The sequence below is a fragment of the Epargyreus clarus genome, unplaced genomic scaffold (assembly GCF_041222505.1).
Source record: "Epargyreus clarus isolate Ecla_fem2 unplaced genomic scaffold, WU_Ecla_fem_2.2 ptg000010l, whole genome shotgun sequence".
Lineage (NCBI taxonomy): Eukaryota > Metazoa > Arthropoda > Insecta > Lepidoptera > Hesperiidae > Epargyreus > Epargyreus clarus.
The window spans coordinates 5,089,274-5,110,677 of NW_027332218.1; the positions used below are offsets into that span (position 1 = coordinate 5,089,274).

The window sequence follows — 21,404 nt, forward strand, 5'->3', positions numbered from 1 at the left end:
ATCATCAGATGGCCAAAATTTGAGGTTATAAGTACTGCGTATAATTCACTTATTGTTTGTTTAACGATGATGATGCTACATCAATAAGTTATAAAGAATACTGAAAGAAGTACATATACCTGCTTTTTATTTACCTTATAGTTTTGATTAAATCAATCAACAGAATAAACATTTACTTCAAATCGTCCTAATCACAGCAAATAACATTACGTTTCGCTTTGTATGTTGATTAAAACATTAATTATTGTTTAATAAACATAGTTTGTCACAAATTATAATAACGAACTGGACGTGTCGCAAAGCTCATCAAAATTGACATTATTATGATTCCTAGTATGGAGTTAATGGTTTGTCGTAGTGCGCGCGAGTGACGAGAAGCTAGTAGTAGTGACAAAATTAAAAGCAGCATTTATATCTTATCGGTAAACTAACAGTATAAAAACAAACAGAAAATATTATCCAATTAAATGTGGATCTTGGTAGAACTACGTTATTAGGCCTGTGAGATGGACAGCAGTATCCTTGCGAAGTTATTCATCTAAAATGATTAAAGAAGCGCAGTGAGTGAAATAACGTTGACTTGAAGAAGTGTATCTCCGGCAAGAGACTGCATATGTAATAAGATCTTGCATAATAATAATGTCATATACTGTGTATATTCAATTTTTGACTTTTTAATAATAAAAAAGAATCACACATATAATAAAGTTAATATCAAACGAAATTTCAAGAAACAAAGCATAGACTTAGAAGTTTTTCTCTTAGCATCGACAGATTAGTATTAAATAGTATATAGCTTGTAGTTTATTCGCTCACAGTGAAACATGTCCGAAACTTGATTATTAATGGAGCAAGCTAATGATGTTAATCTGCGAGTGGAATTGTTAATCAAAGGACAGTATTATGTCTAAATTATGATTTAGTGAGCGTTATAATTACGTGTGTATGGTTATGCCTGTAGCTAATAGAACGTATCAGACCAGCTCGCAGCTCTCATTTTTTTTATGATTAACTAGTTATTGCAACTAGTTATTCAAAGAAAATAATATGACATACTAACATAAATAAAACTGAAAATTCGTACCTTCATTGGAATGAAAGTGGCGCCATCTGGCGAAAATTGGTCGTACCAATTCTGAATTTAAAGATCATTTAAAGATCATCGCTAAAGATCATCACTTGATCAAATAAATAGTTTACGATTCAATCCTTACTAATATCGATTAAAATAATCGACTTTTTGGTCCAAGAGATCGATTCTCCGATAAATCGATCTTAGATCACCATCCCTAGTTCCCGGGGGATTTCCGGGATAAAAACTATCCTATGTTCTTTCTCGGGTCTCAGACTATCTTTGTGCAAAATTTTATTAAAATCGGTTCAGTGGTAGGCGTGAAGAAGAGACTACCAGACAGACAGACAGTTACTTTTGGATTTATAATATTAGTAAGGATAATAGGGATATCTCCGGGAGTAGTTTCGTTTTGCTGAGCGTTTTATTTACGGAAACAGTAATTGTGATGAATGAGTTATTTTCAGCTTCAGAGAAAAAAAATCTTTATACATATATTTATGTATCCTGGAAAATGATCGATAAATAATTTATATAATTTTTTATTTTCAGGATGGCGACCAAAGGGGAAACAGTGAAGACAGAAGTGAGGGTATGTCATATTTTTAAATCTTTTAATTAAAACATTTTTAAAACGAATAAGATCTTTGAAATATGTAATGCAGTTTTAGTTACATATAGACGAAGTATTTTTTTGTAATTTAAGAAAATGAAAAAACACATCATTATCTTTAACCTATCTCACGGGTGGGGTATCTTCGCTTATAGCATAGAAGGGTTTAGGTTATAAAATCTTACGCTGGCCAAATATGGACTTTAAAAACTGTTCTCTCCTACAGATTTCCTAAGTATCAAGGTTTCGTCAAGATGTTTGTCTTCATCGTTGAAGTAAGGTATTAATTTGTCACAAGCTTTAACCTGGCAATATCAGAACCCCTGGGATTCAAACCCTGCACCACCAGCTTGAAAGGTTTCAAACCACTATCCTATACTACTGTTTACAAAAAAAATCCTATAAACAACTAGCTGACCCGGCAAACGTTGTGTTGCCATATAAATAAAAAAATGTTAAGGGTGAACAACCCTTATAACTCAGGGGTATGAAAAATAGATAGTAGCCGATTTTCAGACCTACTGAATATGCATATAAAATTTGGTGCAAATCGGTAAAGCCGTTTCAGAGGAGTACGGTAACTAACATTGTGACACGAGAATCTTATATGTAAACAATAAACCAACCCTTCAAATGATATCTCCACACACATAACATAGGCACAACACCATGAAGTAATTCCGCTCACCGGATAATGCCAGCAATATATTATTTACGCCCCCATGAGGCGATGACAGCTGACAGTGGGTGACGAGAGCATCTTAGATATGGAATATCCGAATAATACTTCCACCTCTATCTCCATCAGTTGCAGACTTATCGTTGCCATGGCAACAGTATTGAGTCTTAACACTTAAGTAAGGTAATGCGGAAGACGTGATATTTAAGAAGTCTTGCAGTGGTAGCCTAGTGGATGAAACTCTCTCATTTGGGAGATACCGGGTTTGAATCTCAGGCACATCCGATTTTTTTTAATGTTGTACTGGATATTTGTAATCAATCTCAAATAGGATCACACGCGCGATCGGCCATAGATCCGTGGTACATCCGTTAAAGCACAATGGGCTCTACCAACTACATGTGCGTTATTCTCTGTTTCTAACTCTATATATTCCTGTTCAGAGAACAAAACTGATAACATAATATCTTATACTTAGTGGTTAAACTAAACCTTGGCATCAGATAGCTTATATACAAACTTGGAACTTTTTACATGAAAATGTATGAAATAAACTAAACAAACTGTAGTATTGTTTTACCAGTTAAAACCTAACTACGATATATGAGAAAGGGGAGTTTTGAAGTATTTCGGAGCGGAGCGATATGGAGCTTAAAGGATTTAAAAAGTCCCCTTTATAGTTGACGACATTATAGTCGTCAAATTCAATCCGGTGTTGTAAAATGGTCAAAGTCTATGCGATGGAGATACCTGTCTTGTGAAAAGGGGAGAGTATATATTAAGATTGTCTAAATGCACATTTTTATAAAATACGTTAAAATATCAAAGCATATCAGGACAGTGAAAATAATTTAAACATAAATTAAAACAATACGTTGTAAGGTCACATTTATTATTATACCTTATTGCGTTAGTTTAACATTATAAAAATAAATAAAATTAAAATAAGTTTAAAACCTTTCACTCGAAAAATAATGCTGGCCACATATTTAAATTGGCTGTAACGCTGTATTCGTGATTTAAAAAAACAAAAGTGTATTATGGCGGGAAACGGCAGATGTCAAGGACGATGTTTGTGGAGGTCATGGAATTAATTAAAAATAACTAGCTGGATTCAAGTCTTTCATTGGAGATACCCCCAACAATTCAGCCAGTGGGATCGCCTGCGTAAAACTGCGTAAGTTGATTTATTGGATATATGTAAATACAACAAATTAGGAATCGATATAGAAATGTTGGTTGACACAGGTTGTCTTAAGTTTGCTATCTGAGTTTATTAAATAGACACGTAGTAGCCTAGCCGGCCGTTTTACAGGAATTTGATTGGCTCAAATGGTTTTCTATTCATTTTACCTTATTTTGATATAAAATATATAAATCATAAGAGCTTTATATGAGAAGTTCTTACCTATGGTTCTTACTTACACAGCCGAGATATAAAATGGCGGTAACGTTGTTATTAATATTAATATTCGTTTAGAAGAACTTTAATGTTATAAGACAACTTTTGCAGGCTTTAATTTATTAATATTTTGTGATACATTTAACACGTAACGTTTTGGAGTAGGTATGTGTTAAATATTTATAAGTAATAATAATGGTCCTATATCAGTAGGTACTAGGGCTCATTGTGCGGATAATATTCGAAAGTAATTACTGTTTTTTAAAGTTATCGATGTTCTATTGTTTAACATCGTATAATAATAATGGTTACGCATATAATAATAATGGGATTAGTTTATTGACTTTGAGTTTATTGAATTTTGTGCGGTTTGTGTTATTCCTAAGTATCTATTACGTTACTGACAATTGGAAAAGTATGGTTACAGCTTGTACTTACTTAGGTACATTTTTAAACAGAATTAATTGCAAGTTTTATTTTTGTTTTCATGTTATTATTGGATCAAACAATGGAGAATACCTGTGGACTTTGGAATGATATAATAATGGACTGGGCATTCAGCATTAAAAGCACTTGTTACTTTTTCGGAGGAGAAGAATTACGAGTCATAAGATATGATAGAAGAAAAGCAAGACAAATTGTTTAGATTATTTGGAGAAAATTTGATGGTTGTCGGTTACAGGGTTTATAAGTACATATTTCGGAATTAATTTGTGAGTTGTTAAAATATATGTATATGATTCAATTTTGATTAGCTAACTTATCGGTATGTTAAAAAAGCAATAACTGGTTTGTACATTTTTTATGAATTGAGTTTTTGAGTATTCTACTTATTTGAGTTACATTGCTTGTGGTTTAAGTTACCTATATGAATTTTACCCGTGATTATTCTTTTTGGAGTGTAGCTCTACCATGCACATAGTGGGAAGGGGCGTAAGATGTTAGATTATCTTCTTATGTATTAATTTATTATTATTTGTTAACAGATAATATAGATTTTGTGAATGCGGTATGTAAAGGAAAACTTAAGTAAAGGATATAAAATGTAATAATCTTCTAAATTTTTGTGAGTAAAATATAAAAGAGGGGTAAAATCTTAAAGTTACAAAAAAGGGCATAATAAAAAAAATTTATAAAATGTAATAATCTAATAATAATCTTGTAATTTATAAAAGAAGGATACGTAAAATATAAGATTGACAAAAGAAGGATATAATATAAGTGGTATATTTTGATATTATTAAATGATGATAACAGAAGGGATATTTCTGGATGGATTATGTGGATGTGGATGTGATATGTATGAAAACTAATTTTATAAAATGTGATAATCTTGCGAATTATAAAAGAGAGTTAAAATATAAGAATTACAATAGAAGGATATAATTTAAGGGGTACATTTTGATATTTTTAAAGGATCATAATAGAAGGAATATTTCTGGATAAATATATATATATATTTTTGGATGGATATATTTCTGGTTCAGGAGGATAATAGGGATCATTGACAGTTGGTTGGTTGAAAACTACTCGTCGCAAGCAGAGTGCCGTGGAGTAAAATCACTCAGCTGCAGTCACGGCAGCGGAGCCAGCTACAACCGCCGACGATGCCTGCGTGAGCGGGAAGCAACGTTGGAGCAACGTAGAGTGCAGTGCCGCGAGCAGCGTGACCGGCGTCCGGCCAGCGCGCCCCGCCAACTGCGCGCGGCCCCGAGCGCGCCGCCGCCCGCACCGCTCCGCACCGGACCGCACCGCACCGCCCGCACATCGTACGCCGCGCCGCCGCCGACTCGTCGCGGACGCAGCTTCGTAGAAAGACGCTCGACAGGAGCGCAACACCAGTTCCAATCGTTACAAAAGTTATGTAGTCTTTCCTTTTGTTTCAAAGATGTTTTTATGATTTTGGGTAACCTATATTTGGCTTGATGATCTATGGAAGTATACCGAATGATACTTGTAAACAACAATAAATTTTAAAATAATACTTACTGTTCAAAATGATTCTCAAGTTACATTGCAAATGATCGATCGAAATTTATTCACATTGAATTAGGTATGTGGCATACAATTCTTATTGTGTCCCTACAATATTTGTAGTACAATAAAACATTTGGAGAATATTAATTTAGAGAAAAACAAATAATAAGGTTAAACATTGCTTTAGACAAAATGGATAATATAATATTTAAATAAAGAAAATAATGACATAGGAATTGATATATAGATGGATGGATGCAAGATAGTAATGGAGATAATGCTTAAAGATTATGTCTATAGGTACTTGTACTTGTGTTTTGGATGAGTATTGGATGGATGAAATTGAAGTGTCTATTCACCATTGTACGAACAGTAGGTCATTAATGGTATACGATGGGATTGTTTGCATGGGGAGACTGGGGCGAGTGGGCACATTGATATGGATACTGTTGTAAAAGTGCACGACATAACAAGCTTGAATTAAGTATGTATAGTGGACCTATGTTATTATGGATTTTAAAATGATTTAACTACATAAATACGTTTGAATTGTTACAGTACAAGAACGATAATGGTTAAGTTTGCTACTTGACAAAAGAATACCATTTTTGGACAGAGGTCAAGAGTGTAAAAGGTGGAGTTTGAGGAAGTTGGAGAAAGGATTTTAGATTGAGGTCAGGAACGAGAAAGTATGGGTTCGTTACCTGAATAAGGATATTGGATTGAGGTCAGGAACGAGAAAGGATGGGTTCGTTACCTGAATGAGGATATTGGATTGAGGTCAGGAACGAGAAAGGATGGGTTCGTTACCTGAATAAGGATATTGGATTGAGCTTAGAAACGAAAAAGGATGGGTTCGTTACCTGAATAAGGATATTGGATTGAGCTCAGGAACGAAAAAGGATGGGTTCGTTACCTGAAGAAGGATATTGGATTGGAGTCAGGAACAAGAAAGGCTGGGTTAGTTACCTGAATAAGGCTTTTGGATTGAGTTCAAGAACGAAAAAGGATGGATTCGTTATCTGAAAAAGTATATTGGATTGAGATTATGAATGAGGATTTTGGATAGAGATCAATTACGAAAAAGGATGTATTCTTTACCTGAAAATAGATATGGATTGAGATGGAAAAGGACGGATTTGTTACTTCAATAAAGATTTTGAATTGAAACAAAGAATGAGAAAGGATAGTTTCGTTACCTGTGTATGGATTTTGGATTGAAACCAAGAGTAGGATGAATTTGTTACCTCTATAAGGATTTTCGATTGAGGTCGAGAAGGAGAACGGATGGATTCGTTACCTGCATGTGATTAATGGATTGAAAATACAATATTAAAAGATGGATTTGTTACCTAGATATGGATTTTGGATTGAAACCAAGAGTAGGAAATTATATATTTGTTACCTAGATATGGATTTTGGATTGAAACCAAGAGTAGGAAAGGATATATTTGTTACCTGGATATGGGTTGTGGATTGAAACCAAGAGTAGGAAAGGATATATTTGTTACCTGGATATGGATTGTGGATTGAAACCAAGAGTAGGAAAGGATATATTTGTTACCTAGATATGGATTTTGGATTGAAACCAAGAGTAGGAAAGGATATATTTGTTACCTGGATATGGAGTGTGGATTGAAACCAAGAGTAGGAAAGGATATATTTGTTACCTAGATATGGATTTTGGATTGAAACCAAGAGTAGGAAAGGATATATTTGTTACCTGGATATGGATTATGGATTGAAACCAAGAGTAGGAAAGGATATATTTGTTACCTGGATATGGATTGTGGATTGAAAACAAGATTAGAAAAGGATGGATTTGTTACCTGAATAAAGATTTGCATTGAGATTGAGGATAAAGAATACTATGTTTGTTACTCGAATAAGGATTTTGGATTAGTTAGAAAGGGAAAACATGTTTTCGTTATCAGAATTAGGCTTTGAATTTGAATTATCTTCATGGATTATTTCATGGTTTAGTACAAATGAAATTTTGGATTAAGATAAAAAAAGACATGGAGGGATTCCATACCCGCACACATAATATTGGATTGTTCATCAAAAGACGAAAAGAGAAACGATTACTTAATTGTTAACTAAAGTGTAATTTTGGAAGAAAATTAAGAATACCAAAGGATTAGCGCTACATTATTTCAAGAACATTTTTGAATTCGTCAATTCAAACGCAATAATGGGAACGGATTGATTCATGATTTGAGTAAGATTTTTGGGTTTGTTAATTGAAAAGTATTAACGAGATGATATTATCATATTAAAAGGTATAAAGTATCAAATAAATAAGGAGAGAATATATAAATTGGAATGGACTTTAATGAAATTTTTAGATTTTTGTTTGGTTTTTAATTAAAAGGGATTCAAGGAAAACGATTGGTTTGTCACTTTAATAAGATTTTTGGATTTGTTTAATTATTAAAAGCCAATAACAAGAATGGGACGGATCATCAATTTCCTATTGTATTTTTGAAGAAAAGTTTAATTATAAGAACGAAGTCTAGTTAAATGTCAACAGTGTTGAGTATTGTAGTTATTTGGCATAAAGAAACAAATTGGAACGAAAGGAAAAGATTATTTAGCAAATTTGGGGAAATATAAAAAAATAGATACTGTAAACAGAATTCAATTTACAGAGAAGATAGACGAATTCACTAATATCAGTATAAAAACTGCAAAACTATACGTCATGACAAAACACAAGTAATTATTATGGCCTTATCCATAACAGAACATCAGAACATCCAGAACAGTGAAATAATTATCTGGTCTAAATGTATACATTTTTTTATGATAATAACAGGACAAAATCATTGGAGAGCACGTGCTTAGACAACATGAAGTATCGTCTATTCTGGTATACAAAATAGAAAAAGTAACAGGATTTATGATGAGTGAGTGGCAAAGCTGTGAGCTGAGATGCAATACATTAAATTTATAAAACGCGTTCGATAATAAGCACTGATACGCTGATAGTACACCTATTAAAATAGAGATGGACAAGGGAAACAGACATTATGGGGACATTGCATTGGAATCAAACAGCTCATGACGTTTGTTGATGTCGTTGTTTGCTCATGACGTAAATTGGAGTACGAGCTAAGATGGAGAAATGGTGATATATATAATGATATCAATGATATTGTATGAAGATCAGAGTTGGAATTTGAAAGATCAATAGAACATAAACAGTCAAAATGGAATGAAATAGAAGGGTATCAAGGCGCGTGTATGAATATCGGTTATAATATTCTGAGGATTTAGAGAAATAAGGATTAGTAAAAAGGATGTAGGAAAAGTTTAACAAGAGTGGCTTGGATGGAATAGTCATAGTAAAAGTATAGGAATAGTAAAATAAAAGAAAGTTATTGGTTTGAATGGATAATCTGCTTAAAAGAAGTGGACTTGACGCTGCTGAGCTTGGCATAACAACATATGACAGGAAAGAGTTCTACGACAATTAGTCGCCGCCATAGTTGGACGTAGCCAGAAGAAGAAAGATGGGTTTAAGAATAAGAAGAACCAATTGATCTTTTTATGTAGACGTAATATAAAATAGTATTTCTGTAGATTGTCATGGTCAAGGATTTGTAGGATGTAGAATATGTTTACGTGTATACCTAATGAAATTGTATACTGATGTAAAGAGTTAAACAAATTATTTATTGAAAATGGAATAATGTTTCGGAAATCATTATTATTATTGTAAAATACTATTGCTCAACTTGCCGAGTGTAAGGTTTTCAATTGATGCGTGTATGGGGTCATACACGTTGTCAGGATGGTCGAGTGTAAGGTCACATTTATTATTATACCTTATTGCGTTAGTTTAACATTATAAAAATAAATAAAATTAAAATAAGTTTAAAACCTTTCACTCGAAAAATAATGCTGGCCACATATTTAAATTGGCTGTAACGCTGTATTCGTGATTTAAAAAAACAAAAGTGTATTATGGCGGGAAACGGCAGATGTCAAGGACGATGTTTGTGGAGGTCATGGAATTAATTAAAAATAACTAGCTGGATTCAAGTCTTTCATTGGAGATACCCCCAACAACGTACATAAAACATTTATTCTAAATTCGGCCTTGTGTTCCGACATTCTCTTAATAGCATTTTTTTTTCATTTACCAAAAATGTCACATAATTACACGACACACAATACATCTTTATTTTCTTTCATTTCTGCATGTTCACTACTTGTTTATTTTAAATTAAGTTATGAATAATCATAAATTTAATGTAGGTAAATATTTCCTTTAAGATTACGTAATGTAATTGAAGTATTAAAGAATCTTAATACATTGCGAGTTAAGGATAATTTAAGGTCACAAGAATATTTAATTTAAAGCAAAAAAATATGTAAAAATCACTCACCGAAGTACGATTTTTAATATAACACCAACTAATTGCGCATTAAAAAAAAAGCGTATTAATTACAACGGAATGCCAGACTGTATATTTCATACATTCATTTGTTTTTTCGAATATTCTATTTAAAATGTTTCTTTTTTATGAATATTTGCATAAAATTTTGTGCCAGTGTCAAGTTTATAGAAAAATATTAAATAACAATAATAAAAATTAACGAATCTAATTTAATTTATTATTGCGCCGTTTATTTAATATAATAAATAAACTTAAATATAATGGAACGGGAAACAGAATATACAGAAATTAAAAAATATATTATCGAGTATTTAAATGTGGATTTTACGTTAGTAGCAATATTTTCCAGAATTATTTTAAAACATTAATGAGTAAGTAATAATTAAACATGATTGTTATTTGTCATACGAATATTCCTTTTAATATGACAATCACTTTGTACAAGTATACTTTAAAAAGTTCCAAATTATCAATGTAATATTGCCTTTCGCGTAATTACCGTTAATTCCGCTAGATCGAATTACTTTCAATTTTATTGCAAGGGAAGTGAAATATTGCAATATTCCAAATCTAAATGCATTTTAAATGATATTACCCAATAATATATTTTTGTATAAATACGAGGTAATGTTGAATCATAGAATAATATTGCTTTAGAAATTATACTGAAACTTGTGAATACACGAGTATTTCCACATGATTTCCACGATGGGTATCTGAATCGACAAATCATAATGTCAATGTCTTGAAAGGAGGCGGCATATGGAATAAATGAGAAACTGTAGACTTTGTTTATTGTGAAATATAAGGTTGTTTTTTGTTAAACTTTTTTTTTAATTAAGAAATTGAACTTATTAGCATATTTATATATAATTTTGTTGTAAGCGTTATTTAGGATCTAAGATTGTTTTATGAGCATTTATTTCGTATTTCCGGCTATTGTAAAGTAAAGTAATGGCTACGATTTTTTTAGGTGCGACTGTTTGAGTACACTGTCGGGAGCTTACACGTGTGTTTTCCTTTGACATGGTTTATTGGTGTTGTTGTTATGTAAAATATATAAGTACATATAAAATTCTCGTGTCACAATGTTAGTTACCGTACTCCTCCGAAACGTCTTTACCGATTTTCACCAAATTTTATATGCATATTCAGTAGGTCTGAGATTTGGCTACTATCTATTTTTCGTACCCTTAAGTGATAAGGGTTGTTCACCCTTAACATTTTTTTATTTATATGGCAACACAACGTTTGCCGGGTCAGCTAGTAAGTATATAAAAGATAATTGAAACCCATTAAAGATAAATCAAGTATTATTACAACCTTGATTACAGATTATAAAAAAGTAAAGGTCAAATTATTCTTTGGTTAAATAAGAATATTCCTCAGATTCTTTGTTATTTAATTTATAAATTGACCTTCCTCTTATTGTGGAAAACGCTTCCTATCTTGTCCTATTTTTATTATTCAGTACAAAAATAAATGGACTGTAACATCGATTTTTTATTTATCTTTTGTATTCTTGTAAAATGCAATCGATTTGTTTTTTAGGGTTTCGTACCCAAACGGAACCTTATTACTAAGCCTCCGCTGTCTGACCGTCTGTCACAGGGCTCTATTTCTTTATAGATAGACACTTAAATTTTTTTGGTACTTTGAAATCGACTTATTTGTAAATTGCTATGAAAATTTAGGAAAATAAAATTGCAATTGTACGTGCTCAGACCCCAATGATAACCACAATATACCATAATATAACCACAAATTTATAAAACAAAATCTAAGTAGTATAGTCTACAACATTCAGAGTACTAAGTACACTCTTAACACCAGAATATTCAGAATCAGAATGGGTTCTTGGTGTGCAGCCAACATCAACATCGTAATGATATTTGGACAAACTCCTCCTGGCTACTAAATCACGCACTTAGGCCGCTGCGATATCTATATAAATATTGTCTGCGTGTCTGTTATTACAAAATAACTGCTATTCATTTTTAAAATAGAAAAACGAACTTTGACATCAATTTAACGCAATAGGATTGTAATTGAAATTGAAATTTGTATTTTACCCAAAATTAAATTAAATTATTAAATTGCGTAAAATTAATAATTGGCCAAGTACGAATTGGACTCGCACACGCAGGGTTCTGTACTAACACAAAAAAATAATTCTTTATTTTTAGTATTTATTATCATAGCAGAGGGTAGATTTTTTTACAATATATGGTAATATAAGGTTCAAGAGACAGAGCCACCTGTCACACAGACAGACGGAGAGAAAGCGGAGCCTTAGTAATAGGGCCCCGTTTTTACTTTTTAGATACGGATGCAGGTAAACCCGTGCGCTGACACTAGTCTTCAATAAAACTAAATCTGTGAGATGAAAATGCCATTCAGAGGTTATATACTATCAAATATGTTTTAGCACATATTTGTGAGATACAGTTTTGATGTTAATTGCGTCGATGTGTTAAAAATAAAAAGTTGTGAAACAACCAAATCCCATATCACATTATTTTTATTATGCTTTTTTAATTTGTATGACATAAATGACTTTAATTGATTGACTATGACTATATTTAAACAGTCATTACATGTAAAATTTGTGAAGTTTATAGAGAAAATGCATTTATAATTTATTTTAAATGAATAAGTTTAATTAAAGAGTTTTGTAAATTATTTCAACCATATAACTATGAATTGTTTTATTTAATATTGCTAGGTATAATTTTTATTTAATTTATAAGCACCAGAAAATTAAATTACAATGTGCAGTCTAATTTATAGCCGGCCATGTTGCAAACGTAACGACTAAAGCGCACTTTCGACACCGGCACAAGAGTTGGCGTTTAGGCGTTTTGGCATGGCAACCACGCCGCGCGACGGATTTATTACAATGTAATAATGAGATTGTTTCACAATATAATTACCAGGGAGTCGGAAATGCATGGTGTTGTTGTGACGATTCTGCTAAGACAAATTGTAGACGAGGCGCCCGTTAATATTGGGGTCGCGACCAAAATACATGGCGGCAACGGGCAGACGGCAGTAGGCGGCGAGCGGCGCAAGCGCCGACCGCGCGCAACCGCTACAGTTCAAATGTACCGGCTCATTTACTATCCCGTGCTATATTTAACCGCTGCGGCCGGATAATCTGCATGTTCCAACACAAATACAAGCAATCCATCCTGCAAGTCGATGAGTGACGTGAAAATCGTAAAAGTGGTGTCCAAGTTCCTAAGTGCTAAGTGATAGTTCGATATCGATAGGTTAGTTAACATAGAGGAAGTAAATGTTATAATTTATCGCTAAACTCGGCCCTCGTGAGTATCTCATATCTATTTTTTACTGTTGTTGTCAATTTGCCAAATCGAATGCGAGCTTTAGGCGATTTAAAAATATTTTCAATACGCTCGCATATCGTGGTTTTAGAAGCTTCATAACGATAAAATGGATAAACTTAATATTTCAGCATAATGAATCCGCCGTCAGCATTGCATGGTGCCATGAACCGGGACCGTAAGCCGTTCACGTATACCCCGGGGGGGCTCAACCTCTCGGAGATTAAATCTGAGCGCATGGCGAAACGATTAATGAGAAATGCAATGAACCAAGGAGTTCCTGAAACACCGGCTCAAAATCTAAAATCGCCGCCCATCTCTTCAAACATGGCTATACCTAACTTTAACTGTCTGCCCGTTCAAGTTTTTCCAAGTTTTAACTTGCCGTCCAACCCTAAAAGCTTGTTGAGGACAAGAAGCAATCCTGATCAACCGAAAGAGCTCCCAATAAAGAAAATTGCGCCAGTTCCTCAAGTTACACCAAGTTATAAGCCTCCAGATTCTGATTTTAATCGACCATTCAATTATAATAACAACGTTAATCCTTATTCGTCAGTCAATAATAATAATTACTCAAATATGAGTAGGCCTGTATCGATGTATGAGTATAATACTACACCAGCAAACTTTTACGATAATAAAACAAGTTATGGTAGTGATGGTTATACAGTTCCTTTACTTCCCGAAAAGAGATACGATGCAGAATATTTTCAAGTAACGCCGCAAGGTTCTAAAGCTCTCAAAGATATAGAGTACGTTGAGGATAAGTTCCCTCAAATTCCTAAAACTATATCAGAAATAGAACCTGAGAGAACCTTAAACTTAGATGTATTGGAAAGACCAGTAACAGACGAAAGATGTGATCCTATTGAAATAGTAAAGCCTTTTGAAGATACTATAGCAACTGACGATGACCAGGTTGATTTAAAATTACTGTATACTTACTATATTTATATCTATATGTGTGTTTACGTTGTCTGTTACACATACTTACTGTACAACATTAGAGAAGTATAGAAAAACACTAATCACTATCGTGAGTTTATATGCATTTTCCTAACATATTTTCCTGTTATACTGTAACTAAAACTGCATTACTCTTTCAATATTTAAATGTTTTGATGTTTATTTTCTTTCGACAATAACTTGATTTTATCTTATTTTTTTTATTTCAGAAAGAAGTAAAGGTTGTTCAGAAACAAGTGAACGTAACTGAGAATCAAAATGGCGATGCAAATGTTGAAGCCGCTATTACGGTCAAATTACCGGTGAAAAAATCAGCGGCCAAAACTGAAACAAAAGTGGAGATTGAGAATAAAATTTTACCCGACGGTACAGTCGAGGAAACCAAAACTACTACAACAAAAACTACGATTGATGGTAAAACTGAAATTTCTACTAAGACGGAGACGAGAATTCTTTCGAAAGAAGAAGCTGATGCTGTCATAGAAGTAGAGGAGGAGGAAGAGGAAGTTGAAGTTACTGGAGAAGGGGACGAAGAGAATGAAGAGCGTGTTGTAATAGAAACTGTGGAGACATCTTCAAACAGAAAAGAAAGTGATAAAAAGGAAACTGATGCTGGTGTAAAAGTTGAAGAACCGGAACAAGAAAAAGCAAAAGAAAATGGACACGATGATGTGATAATCAAACAGGAAGAACGGCAAGAGATCACAACAACTAAGAAGGTTGTGCTAGTACAGTCAGATGAAGAAGAAGAAGAAGTTGTAGAGGAAGAGGAAGAAGAAGAAGCAGAAGAGGTTGAAGTTAAAAAAGAAACTCAAAAAGAAGAAACTGTAGAAGAACAAGTAAATGTTAAGGAATATAATGTACAAGAAGCAAAAGAAGTACAGGTAGAAGAACAACAAGTTGAAGAAGAGGATGAAGAAGTAGAACAAGAAGAAATAAAGACTGAAACAAAGAATGAGACAAAGAAAGACGAGAAGAATGAGGAAGAAGAGGAAGAAGAAGAAGAAGTCGAGGTTGAAGTAAAACAAGAGAGTGTCGAAGCAAAACCTGTAAAAGAAGAAGAAATTACCAAAGAACAGGAAGAGGAAGAAGTCGAGGAAGAAGAAGAATATGAAGAAGCTGAAGAACCTGAAGTGAAAGAGGAGGCGAAAGAAAAACCCGATAAAAAAGATGAGGACGATAAGAAAGAGGTTGAGGAAACAGTTCAAGAGACTGAAACAAAGTCCGAAGAGATTCCCATTAAAGTTGTCATAGAAACGAAGGAAACGCCAAAAACAGAGGAACCCAAGGAAGAAATTAAGATAAGCGAAGAAAAACCAACACCCCAACCTGAACAAAAAACACCGTTCCGGGAGCCCTCTATACCCTTAGAGAAAGTTATAGACGTCGAAATAAAACCTATTGGATTAGGTAACGACTTATTCACTAAATCTCACACAGAAATTATTACTACAACTACTGACAAACCACTCGGTCATAGTAGACAAACAGAATACAACAGAATTGAGAACATCGTAACTGTTAATCGAACCACTAAGACATTAGATCAAGCATACGAACAGATGATACAGCCAAGTATTCCACCAATTAAAACTTATTTCGCGCCCAGTAGAGATCCAGTATCGGTGTCTCCTCAACCAAGCAGGCCTTACCAACCTGTTTATCCCCCAGAACAAACGGAAAGAAGACACAGTTTATTATTGGAGCGAATCAGCGTAGAACGTCAAATGCCTCCCGCTGACATCTACCAAAATCAGTACAATCAAACAGAAGACAGGCAATGGTCACAGGAACCACAATCGGAAGTACTCACTGTTAGCAACGTCAAGCCCAGCACAATCACCAAAAATCAACAGTGGTATCAGCAGACCAAGAAGGAGAATGTACAGTACAACAATGTTACTCCAACCATCAGCACAACTCCAAGTCAACAATGGAATCAGCCTCAGCTCCAATCACAACCACAGTTCCAAAGCCAGCCGCAACCACAATACCAAAGTCAGCCGCAACCACAATACCAAAGTCAACCACAGCCGCAATACCAAAGTCAACCACAGCCACAATACCAAAGTCAACCACAACCTCAGTACCAAGCACCTCAGCCACAATACCAACCTCCAACTCCACAACCATCTTATACAGAAAACATAGTCAAGGACACATACAAAACTACGAGCAACTACACCCAAAACTTGTACCCAGGTTACACTCCAAAACCCACAAATTGGACAAGTACCGTTGATAACCAAAACTACTTACAGAAGGATTCAAGTGACACATATCAAAAGTCAACACACCAATATTCCTCCTCGTATGTCCCACCACCCTGGGAACAAGACCCAAGATATGTTGCGGACACAGCTAACCAAAATTACTACCAACCTCCTCCGACAAGTACATTTACTCCGACCAACACTGCTCCGAAACCTGACTGGCAGCCTACTCCACCAGTAGGCAAATTTACAAAGCCAAAACCAACATCTTATATACCACCAGCCCCAAATCAATCTTTTGTAAAGCCAGTTTCGCTCGTAGAGCCTCCGAAGTTACCGGGACGCAAAACCTACTACAGCGAATACGAAAGACGTTACATTACTGTTCCCGAATCGACCTATATTCCAACTGAGTCGAAGCATCAAGTTCAGCCCGATCCGTCTCCAAAATACTATTACGACAACAACGAACCCGTTGAAACTGTTGAGCCGCAATGGCGAAAAGAACTCCGAGAGTTCACTGAGAAGACCTCTCAGACAACTGTCCAAACTGAAACCACAGTAAGACCGCCGTGGGAAGAAGACCCGAAATACGTGAAGACCGAATACACACCAACACCGACATGGAGTCAGACTTTGAAGCCTCGTTCGTGGAGGGAGAGGAGTTTCGAGTCAGAATACGTAGGATCGAAGGAATGGCCGAAGACAAACACTTTGGGACGCGGACGACCTCAGAGTTCGTACGTGAAGAGCGGAGTAAACTCTCCAATACCAGAACGAACTAGGGGTGTGTCTGTCGATAGATACAATCCGAACAGTTACCAGTCCCCGGTCCCGTCGGAGCATCCTCCAGCGCAGACTTACACCTTGAACGTTCAATCGCAGAACTACCACAACCCAAGTGTGCCTGCTTATCACGCGCGTGCCGCTGCTGATACTAGGTATGTTTTTTTTATTAATATAGGAATAGAAAGCGAGTTTGCCATACAGGTGGTAACTGGCAACTGCCGCTCATTGATATTTATACAACTTCAGATAGAATTGGAGTCTAGAGACCTGAGGTCGGCCAATGCGTTGCTACCTTGAGATGTAAGTGTGTCTCTCCTGTCACACTTATCAAACCAGAATACTGTAGTACTTAACACTACTTTTGAAGCAGAAATAGTTGCGAAGTCGAACAATGAACGGTACGACGACTGTTTAAAATATGTATTAAAGATAAATATATTATAAGTAAGTAATACGTAAATACTTTTAGAACAGCTTTTCTAGTTCATTAATTCAATCTTAATACAGCTCTCACACTCTGTGAAGGATTTGATTGATTAAGACATAATTTATTCTTGTTGTAATTTTGTCAAGTTGGCGACACCAAGCATATATGTCTTGTACCGAAGGCAATATCTCATTTAACGAATTTAAAGAATACACATTAAGTCCGTTAAAAATTATGTGATATTATTTGTGGAATAAATGGGTAGTTTCAGCTTATATTAATGCATACAACAGGTTAGAAATTTACTAAAGTAAACATTTATAAAATTTATCGTATATTGTCAGTGGATTTCTAATTTTATTTTTGTGTATTGTTTCATTATTATATAACAATTATTTATTGATTAAGTAGTATCCGATCTTTTCTTAAAATAATTAGTACTGATATATTGACGAGTAGATATGATGCCTATTTTTATAGAAAATAACCCCCTATAGGTTATATACATATTCCAAATGATAACTCGATTTTAATTTTTATGAGAATTTTAATTACAATTAACCTACACTTTACCAATTTATTATCACCTAAATTTCCCTGAAATATTTATACTTGTTTATAATTCGAGTTCTATGAAATAATTATGAGCTGTCACAAAATATTTCTACACTAAATGGATTATAATGTTTGCGAGTTAATAAATAATTGTCACGGCTTAATTTAATTATGTTACGTATGGCAACTGCTCCGAATTTCGTGCTAAATTATTTGGAAAACAATAATTTTGTAACAACTTTATATAATTTAGAATTCATGTTATTTGTATGGAATTATTACACTTACCCGCATTGGTGCAGCGTGGTGGAGTACGCTCTGAGTCTCTTTATGTTGAAGGAAGATATCCATGTTCAGCTGTGGACATAAAAAAAATGTTGTCAATACAAAAACAACGATATTTGAACCAAATTTCGAACAGTCTACAGATTCATTTTTTATAACATTAAAATTATAAGTAATTTTGCGTTGTCATTTAAAGAATGGAAACCTATCTGGGACTGACTTTAGGCAAGACTCTTATTTTATTTAGGGTCAATTAAGCTCCGTAATCAATCATTCCAATTTTTTACTACCAAAAATCGAAATTTTGTCAATTTTTAGTAGGTTAGGTTAGGTTTAGTTAGGACGTTAGTATCGAATCGTGTTCGTGGAGAAATTATTAGATACATTGATTAATACTAATGGTCTAAAATATTCATAGGCGGTATAACGTCAATTGCATTAAATATTTTTTAACGTAATCGTTTAAGTTATCACAGGACTATTTAGAAAAAGTTAACGTTTCATATTTACCCATTACAGAGAGCAACCGGTAGTCTACCAGCAATCACGCCCACACTGGTCCAGCGAGTCCAGAGCCACTCCCATCCAGTCCAGATCCTTCAAGTATCTTCAATGGATCACTGGAACCGAAGATTAACTCGGATAGCCTTAGTGTTTAAATCATAAGCTTAAAATTAAGATAATGAGTTTTGTTGAGGAGCTAAATTAATTTTTAAGAATATATCTCGGACTTTTTAATCAGTGGTTTCGCACGATTAATATTGTTATTAATTTAACGGTTACTTTTAATGTTCGCACATTACTTTCCGTGACTCATAAATTTTAGAAAGCTAATAGAAAGTCTGTAAAGTTACACTCATTTCATGATTATGAAGTATATATTTTGCTAACAATAAGAATCTGAGTAATTGCCACTTTAATTTTATTCGATCTTCAGAGTCCTATGGTAATTTAAAGGTATTTTTATTTTATCTTCGGATAGATCTTCTAGAAAGATAGATAGGTCTTATTCCATTATGGTTATAGTTTATTTGTTTTATATCAACTATTTACCATCGAATTGCCTTTCGGAGCGAGACAATCAGTAAAATAGTAAAAATGAACAATGTATCGATGGAGCTGAATTTTGAAGGGATGAGGAAAGATGGCAATTATACTCTATTGGAAATATGTCGCTTTCATTAAAAATAAACATTTTATTTTTCAATAAAGTACCGGAGAATAATATCGATGGAGCTGAATTTTGAAGTGATGAGGAAAGGTGGCAATTATACTCTATTGGAAATATATGTCGCTTTCATTAAAAATAAACATTTTATTTTTCAATAAAGTACCGGAGAATAATATCGATGGAGCTGAATTTTGAAGTGATGAGGAAAGGTGGCAATTATACTCTATTGGAAATATATGTCGCTTTCATTAAAAATAAACATTTTATTAATAAAATATGTCGTGTGTTATCACAAATTACCGTCTGTAGTGAAATCGAAAAACGAAAACATTAATCCTAGATCGAAATTAAGACGTGTAAATTTGAAAACGATGTAGCCAGTTTTATTTCTGTCGTCTGACTGTTTGTTATTAATTTTCTTAATATAATTTATTAATAAATATTTAATTTTGTATCGATATAGCGGACCTTGTAATACGTACTTACGTTTATTTAACTTTTCTATTTGAAATTTCGCACCTTTAGTATTATAATGAGGTAAGTGCAAATATTGTGGATTTGAGAAAAAATGCATTTGAATCGATTCCCTCTTAAACTTACAGTGACTGAACTAAATATTGCATTGAATAGTCTGGCGTTTTCTAAGTTATATATTTTTGATGACATGTGTTGGAAAATAAATCACAATATATTTTAGTGTGGGACGAAGTTGCGCGCGTTGATGTAACACATAATTTACTTGGTGTATTTTTAACCGTCGGCTCTGTTACTTGAATCAGTAAAAAATATATTTTATTAATTACACCAAAGAAGTCACGTTATCAATTTTTGCACTTACGTCATCGTAATAGTAAAAGTGCGTTTAATTTTTATACGCTTCGTTCTAGTTGCATCTGATCATTAGTTACACCATCAGTAGTAATCATTGTTACACCTTGTGATATATTAAGATACGAACTTAACTAACCTAGTCATTGGCCACTTTTTATCGATTTTGAAAAAGGAGGAGGTCCTCAAATTGTGACAGTGAGGATTTTTATCTAATGCTAGTTTTGAGAATCTCTTCCATTTTTGTTCTAAGGTGGCTGTTTTACGATTAGTCGTTTTTGTTCTAGTATAAGTTTGGAATTAATATCAAAATAATGCATTTCTGCTTCAGTTTTGTACTAATTTAAGTACTCATTTTGTCATACATAACTTAATCTTAAAGGTGCGTTTATAGACTAGCTGATAAACAGCGAAATTTTGGTTTTACTTTCTTATAATCTAACATTTGAGAGCAATGGTGTACGATGATGCATTACGTCTTTTACTTGTTTTTAAAAAACGGTGTATGTTCGTTATGTACGCGTGTTATATATAATAACATATTGTATGTAGTATGTTAATCTGTAACCATAACAGCTTTTCAATATGTGGCTTTATATCCATTATAACAAGGAAATCGAGTTACACCTGGTGTATATTTGATAACTTGTACCACCGCAAGCGAGTAAGCGAAAGCG

The 21,404-nt window shown here is 33.8% G+C and overlaps 1 protein-coding gene and 1 long non-coding RNA gene across 6 annotated transcripts in view; both read left to right on the forward strand.

Moving 5' to 3' along the window:
- Positions 1 to 19,929, forward strand: part of LOC140745380 (uncharacterized) — a 47,242-nt gene extending 27,313 nt beyond the window's left edge. For 4 of the 5 annotated variants that reach the window (XM_073077200.1, XM_073077202.1, XM_073077201.1 and 1 more), the window contains exons 2-4: positions 1,625 to 1,664; positions 14,669 to 17,613; positions 19,248 to 19,929. In XM_073077200.1, the coding sequence (XP_072933301.1) occupies positions 1,626 to 1,664; positions 14,669 to 17,613; positions 19,248 to 19,365 (3,102 nt within the window). In that variant the 5' untranslated portion in view covers position 1,625 and the 3' untranslated portion in view covers positions 19,366 to 19,929. Of the gene's footprint in view, positions 1 to 1,624; positions 1,665 to 13,188; positions 13,476 to 13,624; positions 14,412 to 14,668; positions 17,614 to 19,247 lie in introns of those variants that run through there. The other variant, XM_073077199.1, reaches the window with a different exon arrangement.
- On the forward strand, positions 3,248 to 9,785 carry LOC140745375 (uncharacterized). The gene is made up of 2 exons (XR_012102659.1): positions 3,248 to 3,541; positions 6,302 to 9,785. It is a non-coding gene; the product is annotated as an uncharacterized LOC140745375 (long non-coding RNA).
- Positions 19,930 to 21,404: the final 1,475 nt, after the last annotated feature.